The following is a 9,507-nucleotide window of genomic DNA, read 5'->3' on the forward strand; positions in this document are numbered from 1 at the left end:
GCACAGGGCTCCCCAGTAGCAGGACTCTGGACTCTGTTCAGTTTATCACCCTCATCTCCTAAGCACAATACAGCTGCTGTACCAATAAATATGGAGATCTGTAAATATTCATTTTCCCATTTCTTGGCTCACACCCACATTTCCAAGACCGGACCAGCTCCATAGATACACACATATACTTTGCATACACCCACTTGCAAACAAACTCTTCTGCTGCTGCACTCCCATGTACTTATCTGCATTCCCTGCTTTGATGTGCACACACACAAACCTTTCCCAGTGCACATGCCTGTGCAAACATGAGTACACACAGACACAAAATATAAGGAGAAACAGCTTTTCCATTGCTGGGATATGAGCTATTGCCGCAGTTAATGCTGGTTGGCACAGCAACAGGAAAGCGTAAGAGGAAATCCTCCTTTGGGACATGGATTTGTGGACCTTGAGAATTTGAAAGGGAACCTGGGAAGTGAAAGACTTGAGATGGAGGAAGCAGGAGGATATAGGTCCTTAACCTCCCAGTTGGAGTAAAGGGAAAACTGAGAGGAAAACAGCTCCCATTACCACTGAGAAATGCACAGCAATGATGATGCCCTTTGAAGCCAAGCAGAAATTAGTCCTGGCAACTTGTAACTAAGCCTCTGCATAGAGAAAGTACAGCCGTAGGTCTGGCAGGGTAGGGGAAGACAGCAGGAGGTTGGAAGCACCTTGGGGGAAGGAGAAGAAGGATGATCACAGAATAGGGCCGGGAGGCTTCCATTGTGGTCACTGCTGCAGACATGTGCAGCATTTTGGAGTGTGGACAAGCTGGAGAGCAGGGCACTGCCAGACAAGGAGGATCAAGGCCAAACACTGGCACCATGAGCTCAGCTCCCACAGCACAGCCCCCACTGTGCATTCATTCACAGTTGTGTTTGAAATCGTCTGAAAAGGGGTGATGGTGGCTACTGCTGCCTATCCCCATTCCACCCAGCTCCCCTCTGTGTCCTTTCTCCCATTACTCCTTGCCATGACACTGTGGGGGCTCCCACCTGCCCCCTTGCAAGCAGAGGGAATGCAGGGGTTGGGGACCCTCACACTGCTCTCACCACAAGGCATCTCAAGGCCCTCAGCTGCAGGCTTAGTGGCTGGCAGTGACTCTCCTTCCTGTGGCAAGGACTCGCTTCTGGATGCTGGTGCAGATGATGGGGTGTGCATGTGCTGAAACTCTTTTCCCCCAGCCCAGCCACCACCTCTTAGGGACATCCAGACATCATTTCAGCGTGCATATTTATCGCTTTCTCCCCTCAAGACATGTATTTGAATGTACTCTTGGTAAACATAACCACAGGAGATGCGAAATATGTGCCGGGGAAGCATAAATAACTCCACACAGATAGACACACACACATAGACAGCAAACACAGACACGGTTCACCAAGGGAAACCAAGAAGTGCAGAGCACGCCCTGAGGCTGCCACCAGTCCCAATGGCTTTGCTCTCATCCACCAAGCCAAGAGGATTTCTCCTGCTCTTGCTTTGCAGCAGCTGGTGGGAGAACAAAGCTGGGGAGGAGGAGTCTAAAGTTGCAAATATCCCATGAAAGCATCATGGCAAGTCCTGGCTCTGCAGTTTCCTGCAATCATCTCCAAGGAATGGTTCCAGTTGTAGGAAGTTGCAAGTCTTTCACAGTGTGAAAGGGTGGAGGGGCATGGGGACCACCATGAGGGAGGAGCAGCAGGTCATCTTGCAATGTCCCAATTGCAGCCAGCCGATAAACCTTCATGTGGGAACATCGGGGCTAGATGCTCCATCTAGGTCCTCTTCTGCCCTCTCTAAGGTGCTGATTCTTCTTTAGCTGAGAATAATCTTCAACGGGACATCATGCGAACAAACTCTGCAACCAGTAAAAAAAGACAGGCCTGAAGCAGACTGCATCCATGGTCCCCAACCCAGCTCGCATTCTCTGGAGACAGCATGCAGCCAGGCAGAAACCCAGAGTCCACACAATGCCAGCAGGTCTGTGCTGCTCCGCGGCTGCCCTGGAGAGCTCCCACAGAATGGGCTTTTATCCTTGCATTAGATAAAGTGATAGCATCTCACTAGCAGGTCAATTCATTGCCTTGGACTCCTTCCCAGCAAGTGTACAGACTTGTATACACAAGCAGCTCCTTGTGAGACACTAGGGCAAGTGTTGTCTCCTCTGTAACTTCAGGGGACCTTGATTTATAGCCTTGGGAACACAGTATGGCTTCTCAGTAAGCTTGCCACTTCACAGAGACACCGTTGTGGGAAAGCACTAGTGTTTTGGTAGGTACCAGCATTTTTACAGAGAAAAGTTTACTTTGATGGACTCTGTGTTTTTAAAGTTACAGGCTAACTGTAAGGCTACCCTGGATTTATTTCTTCACCACCCTGCAGCTTGTGAAGTCAATTACAATTGTTCAAATTGAGTGTAAATGCCATCAGAGATAAATGTGTTTTCATTTTGCACTTGAATTGCCAAGGAACTAATAACTCTGCAGAAGGAGGGCAGTGGAAATTACCCCCTTGACTTCTCTTTTTCCATTGATGGAGCTGTCTTTTGACAACTAAAGCAGTAACTCACAGAGAAAATGATACTGGGATAGCATTCCATGTATTTTAGCTGTCTAACATAATTTAGCTGTGGGAAACAAGGAGAGCTACTGTCATGTAATCAGCAAGTGCATTAGAACAACTGCAGCTACCAGATACTTTCCAGGGAGACGCTTCGAGTTTTTGAAGCCCTCAGAAGCTTCGGTAATCCTGAGGACAGACACTCTTTGTTATGTGGGAGACCCAGGAATGCTCTGAGCCAAAAAAAAAAAAGAAGTCTATTTCATTTTAATTCTGTAGTTCTTCACTCTTACTGCAAAGAGATGTCTGGATTTGCACTAGGAAAACAGCAGCCTGCCACACTCTCACACCTTCCAGCTCTTATATCCGCTTAGCTGTGTGCTATCAACTGCTTCCCTTGCCAGAAACACTGAGCTCTATTAATACTGCTCCTGCCATGGCTAATAGCACTCTCTTTTTCCCAAGTCCTTCTGGCATGAAAAGTGGGAGAAGAAATGAGTTATCTCTAGGATTTAACAAGACACCTCCAGATCAGATATCTGCAGTCCCACTGAGCATATCTGGCATAAAGGCACAGAAACAAATTCTCTATAAAAGCAGATAACAAGGTGAGCGAGAGGAAATGGAGGGTACAATGCATTCTCCAAACCAATCCAGCCTCCTCACAGCTTTTGCAATAGATTTATTGTCCCATAAAAAGAAGGCTGGCACAGCATGTGTGCACCCAAATCTCCTTCTCTGTGACAGGGCATCTCTCTTACCATGTTAGGATTATGAAAACCCAATTGAAACTGAGATGCAGCAGGAGATGATACACAAATGAACACTTCATCTGAGGAATCTCCTGTGGGGGCCAATGTTCTCCATTTTCCTCAGATGATGAGGAAAAAAAAATCTTGAGGTTTTTTTTCCATACTTCAGATACCTGGGCCCTGAGCACGCGAATCTTCCCTTCTGCTTCTGCCTCTGAGCTGAAACTCTGACTCACACCAGAGCAGATGGACAGGGAGCGTTCATCCCTTCTCACCTTCAAAATCAACACGCCCATCTCCATTCAGGTCCACATCCCGGATGATCTCTTCAATATCCCGATGGCCCACCTGCTGCCCTAGAAGCTTCTTCATGGCTTCTCGCAGCTCACTGGTGCTGATCTCCCCGTCACCATTGGTGTCAAACTGTGAGTACATGAAACGTACCATCAGGGGAAATACAATTAATGGAAATGGATCCTGCTCTGGGCTGGATTTTGTACTGTCCTGCTCCCAAGTGCCCTGGTTTTCCTGCATTTCTTTTGTGCCCCTCCTTTTCCTCCTTTGCATGCCTTTTGGATCCAGTCTGTTTTCTCTTCAGAAAGCCCTCGTAACTGCTGCGTCTGCACCAGCTTTGCTCTTCCTTGCCTCAAGGGTTCCCTTATCTTAGTGACTTTCTCTGCTCCTCCCTTGTTTCACGCCTGGCTTGGCTCTTTCTCTGTCTTACACTGCACTGCTTTCTCCTCCTCTTCTCTTCCCCAGCGGGCCTTCTCTCCTTCCAGTCTCCTGTTGCTCACCTCTCTGGGGGCACAGAGTAAGGAACACTCACCTCTCTGAAGGCATCACGGAGCTCTTTTACACCAATCATGTCTGCAGTTTCTGCTAGCAGCTTTGGTCCCATCAGCTCAACAAAATCTTCAAAATCCACACGGCCACCCACTTGGGATAAGACAAAACATTGTATGTAAGAACTCCATACATTAGCCAAACCCAGCACTCACTTTGCACTTCTGTGAGCCTCATTGGTTCTCCAGGAAGCAAAGCACAGAAGGTGCAGGACAGTGGAAGGAAAAGCAGAGGTAGTTTTACACTGTCTTTGTATTTTCTGGATGATGGGCTAGGTGGAACGAGCCCAGGCTATTCCATTCTAGGCTGCCATGGACTGTCACATCCTTATGGCATCACATACTAGGATTTAGATGCTTGATCATTTCTAGTGCTTATAGCAACCCTCTGCTGCGCTTGAGCCAAAGGGTACGGCAAGGGCACAGCATGATATTCCTGCATGGCCTGGGCAGTGCCCTGCAGCAGTGGTGGAGTCTTGCTCCATTAGCAGTGCTAATGTATGTCCAACTGCTCATTCATAGCGTCAGTCCTTGTTCTTGTTTGTCCCTATTTAAAAGCTGGCAGTAACACTCTCCAGTTCCTAAGCGCTTGTGTGCCAGGGTTATCAGCAGCTTTTGTGTGTGCCTGGTTGCATATGTAACAACAGTTTTCCTTCCCCTGACAAAGTTATTTGTCCGTTTTACATCATGTGTCAGAAACAACATGCACTGAACACCCTTTTCCCCACCTGGCTGAGACTAATACCCTGCACTGCCACAGACACGAGGCAACAAAAGATGATGGTGAAAGACAAGGAGCACAAACACAGTGAATATGACACATCTGTCACATACTTCCATGACTCCAGCAGCTGCCCCCATCTGACACTGCCAGCACAGCTTGCTCACAGCCCATCCCCAGGCACACAGCTGGTCCACAAACAACCACCACAGAGTGAACAGCCCATCCATCACCCATCTGACCAAAGCTTCTCCATCTTCCCATCTTCCCAGGCTCCTTCTTCAGTCTGACACCAGCTGGCAACAGCTTCAATATGACAACGCCCACAACCAGAGCGCTGATGTCTAACTGCCCACATCAAGAGCAGTTTTATACCTGACAACATAGCATGAAGGACAACCTTTCCATTCCCTGTTCCCATACAGCATAGTCCACACAGTCCCTTTGTTAAGCAAGAAACAAAGACATGAATTCCTAGGGACCACAAACAAACAGGAGAGATGGTAGGGAGTGAAAATGAGAACCAAAAGAAGAGGGAGTCTGAGGGAAGGAATCCAAAGGAAAAGAGACAGCAGGAGACTGAGAAAGCCCGAAACAATGATGCAGGGCATAGCAGTGACAGGGAGCTACAGCTAGGTGGATGTTACTCACAGTTCATGTTGATCTGCTGGGAGAGCTCTATTAGCTCCATCTCGGTAGGCATGTAGCCCATGGTCCGCATGCAGTTCCCCAGGTCCCTGCAGTTAATAAACCCATCTTTGTCTTTATCAAACTCCTTAAAGGCTTCTCTTAATTCTGTGGGAGTAGATCCAGAAAGAACAATGCTGTCAGTGACAGCTCGAAATACCTTTTCCAAGAACCCTCCCCAGAACCAAGAGCACTTTATGAGGCCAGACTCCCTTAGATAGTCCATATGTTCCCTTTGCAGATCTCCCTGTAAAGACCAATGACTGGAGCGATGTTAAACTCCTGTATCAGCAGCTGCTGACCCATTCCTTACAGGAAAGCTTGCTTGGGCTACAACTGTCACAAACTGATCATTACTAAAGTGCACTCCCTAAAGAAACTGAAACTAGTAAGTTTTCCCAACTTTTACCCCTGCACTATATTATATAGCCCTCACTGTAGGGATTAGTAGGTAAAACAGCTTCCCTGGAGTCATATACTATTGTATTACACTCTACAACACTTTCTGTGGGAGCTGTGGTGGACAGCCAATATCCCACCGCTTTACTTATCTTCCCACCCTGAAGAGGCTGGAATGGATGCAAATTCCTTCACAGTCAGCACTCTCACAGTTTTCTTTTGCTGGGGTTTCCAGGAATTATTCCAGTAATCATCTCACTCGATTTGCCCCAGATTATTTTACCCTTGGGGGCCAAGCTGGAAGGGCCTGCCAGTAGGAGCAGGTTTTCACTGGGCAGGGAGAAAGGTGACACAGAAGAAGTGACAAATTTTACCTTCAATTTCTTCCGGACGCAGTTCTCTGTCCTGCAAGACAAGAAAATATTATGTTAAAGCTGTTTGCTTGCCAAAAACACAGTTTAAGAACAGCACTTATTGGTGCAAACAGTTCTGGGACAAGCCAGAAAGTGAGAGAAGAAACAAGAAGGTGATGACATGTTTAATACCATCTACTTGTCAAGGCTCCCCAGCTCTCCTCCCCAAAAGTAGGGGTTATCCTGCACACTTTTCTGTGGAAGCCCCTCTCCCTCTCATCTGCTGACAGGGGGATGTTAGATGCTTCCCTAAAACAGAAGAGATCTGGGCCAGCACAGCAATACGTGTGGCCTCCCTATCTGATGGTATTATGAGCACCTTCATGAAGCTCCTACATCATTCCCCAGCACTAAGTCCTGAAGCAGAGACTGTCCCTGCAGCAGTTACAATCTCTTCTAGAGCTCTGATAGTTTTTCCTACTGCAGCTCCCGCTCACAGAGCCAGATCAAAACAGCTGGAAGCAGTCCCTGTAACCAGCAGGTCTATACAATCATCTGCTTGGATCACTGCTTGATACCTGTCCTTCTGGCATGACAGCAATAGCCACAAGCTCTCTTCAGCCCACGCCCCAGTGCCATCACCTACAGTTAGTCCCCACAATAAGGTAGGAACTTCTCCCTTCCCCCCAGCCTCAACTTCATATACAAGTGCATGAAGGCAGACACACAACATATACATCATCAAGGTCATCTACAAACAAAACAGGACAAGGATTCACCATGTTCAGGAAACACTGCAACTTCAAACATCCAATTGGAATTTCTTGGAAGAAGGGGAAGGATATAAAAGAGTATAGGAAAATTCCAACACTGCACCAGGAAGAAGAGATGAGCATGGAAATGCACTGCTTTCTGGTTTAAATGCCCTTTCTAATTCCTTTCATGGCTCCCAGGCAAATCCAAAACATCTGAGAATTTGGAAACACAGAAACACGATCTCTTTTGTCGTCTCACTCTCGGCTTTTCCCCTTAACCATGCGGAGTTTCTCCTTGCCTTCCAGGTGTCCTCCAGCCTCACCACATGTCCCTGGAGACGGTGCCTTTGATCAGTTTGAGGGTGATCCTTTGCTATTTAACCACAGGCTCCTCTGGAAACTCTAATGGCAGCTGCTCAGAGTGCATAGCAAAGTAGGACACACACTGGTTTACGTCTGTGCAGAAGTGGGCTGTGCCAGAGAAACGACCAGCTTGCCACTCATAACCTTCCCAGAGGCATCTCTGTGCTGGATGGAACTGTCGGAGCGCGCTGGCTCTGCCATTTCATCCTTCACAGAACTGGTATTTTCAAACATGTCATCCCATTTGTTCCGCTTTCATCAACAGCAAGTAATAAAACAATTCAAACTCCTCAGACCGGATGCAGGAGGCGTTTTTGCCCTCCTGCCTTAGATAAAACAGCAGATGAAAACCACGTATGATCAGTACCAACACCTTGTGCACCTCATTCCAGAGTGTGCGGGCGTTAATCCCTGGGGATCCTGCTGTGTGCCAACAGCTCAGTGCGGCAGCAGATGCAGGGTATGACTGCAACGGTGCAAAGGGCACCCTAATGCACCCACAGGGCCTGTGGTCTTGTGAGAGTGGCTGGAGTAGGACGCAGGCCTTCCTCTAGCACAGTCATCACAAACCCATCCTCCTCCTCACTCACTGAAGAGCACCCTGTAACCGACACAACTGACACATGCAGGAAGTGGGGGCTTCAGCACCAGCTCTAATTCTGCACATCAAGGCATTTGTGTTTGCAGGGCTCTCAGCATATCTTTGCACATGCAGATTGTAGCATCAGAGAGCCACAGACTGCAAATGCAAAAGGAGGGGGAGGGCTTACGTCCCTCCAAAAATCTGACTCAAGCAATAACTAACGTCATGAAGAGGTTTTCTGTTTTAAATTTGAAAGAAGAGCCCCTAAAATGATAAAGGAGGAAAATTGCTTGGGAAGAAATGGGCTGAATCACTCTACAGCTTTTGGAGAACATACGGAAAGAGGAATAAAACTGTTCAGAGTTTAGATCCTAGATACGAGCAGAGGTGACCCTCAGAGAGTCCACTGTACATAATGGTTTTACTCTCATTTATTTCTTTTCTACGCACAATAAATCCTGTTGGTCTAGAGAGTCAGTAAAAGTAAAGCTGTTTATCAGGTGCACTTATTCTACATCAAGATAGTTACAGACATCACTAATCCTATTTTGGAGGCTTCTTAGGGCACTGTGAGTTTCCACAGCCTAAGCAGGATGGATACCTGTCCAGCTGTGCGCCTCCCACTAGAGAGCGGGACCTATCTCCTATGACAAGAAGCTCTGTGCATGCCAGAAAATGTGCTTGTGTAAGAATACTATGTTTTGTATTCTAGTGAAGTGGCACAAGGAGTATGTGATCACTCGGTGGCTGAAGGTTAGGAAGAACAAAAGCCCTTTGATCAATGACAAATAATGACTATTTTTTGTGTTGCTGGTTGAAGAAGGTGTTTCAGAAATAAAGCCCTAGGTGTCTTATAAACCTCTAGATAACCGTATCAATGCACAAGTAAGACAGAGATTTCTTACAGAGGCAAAACAGCTCTGACTCTCAGGGAACTGGGGCGAGCTTTGTTTCACCACAAGAACATAGAATGCACCAGGTGAGTATCTGACAAAGCACATATTCATTCATCCATATCCATAAAAACTGTGCTAATCATATGTTTGTCTATGTCTTTAAACTCATGCTAATGTAGGAATCAAATGCTTATGTAAAAATCTGTTTTATTTCTTGTAAAGATTTAGTACTGGGGTGCATATTTATGTATATTTAACATGTCCAAGTGTATATATTGAATTTACATACAAACACATATTTGTATTGTTTGGATATAAATGCATGCATTAGCTGCATATGAACACATAGTTACAAATCAGTGTGACTGAATGGACAGATGCGGTTTTGCTATCTGTGTGTGTATACGGGTAATAGCTCCTGTTAGTATAGCACTATCTGCACCTATGAGGACAGACTGATGTTGTTTGGTTTATCTGGCTGGGATTGCTGCAGTGTCAGGCTGGGTACGATAGCATATAAGAGATAAGCATTTGGGTATTTGTGAGGAGGCAGATGCATGCTTATTCCCGGTGGTACTT

The 9,507-nt window shown here is 46.7% G+C and overlaps 1 protein-coding gene across 2 annotated transcripts in view; it reads right to left on the bottom strand.

The window, feature by feature from the left end:
• Positions 1-1,287: 1,287 nt before the first annotated feature.
• Positions 1,288-9,507, bottom strand: part of CABP1 (calcium binding protein 1) — a 13,736-nt gene continuing 5,516 nt past the window's right edge. For both annotated transcript variants that reach the window (XM_010016542.1, XM_010016541.1), the window contains 5 exons: positions 6,353-6,383; positions 5,544-5,687; positions 4,156-4,265; positions 3,605-3,752; positions 1,288-1,876 (listed from right to left, as the gene is read on the bottom strand). In XM_010016542.1, the coding sequence (XP_010014844.1) occupies positions 1,851-1,876; positions 3,605-3,752; positions 4,156-4,265; positions 5,544-5,687; positions 6,353-6,383 (459 nt within the window). In that variant the 3' untranslated portion in view covers positions 1,288-1,850. The remainder of the gene's footprint in view (positions 1,877-3,604; positions 3,753-4,155; positions 4,266-5,543; positions 5,688-6,352; positions 6,384-9,507) is intronic.

This window comes from Nestor notabilis, unplaced genomic scaffold, assembly GCF_000696875.1.
Source record: "Nestor notabilis isolate BGI_N333 unplaced genomic scaffold, ASM69687v1 scaffold22666, whole genome shotgun sequence".
NCBI classification, from domain to species: domain Eukaryota; kingdom Metazoa; phylum Chordata; class Aves; order Psittaciformes; family Psittacidae; genus Nestor; species Nestor notabilis.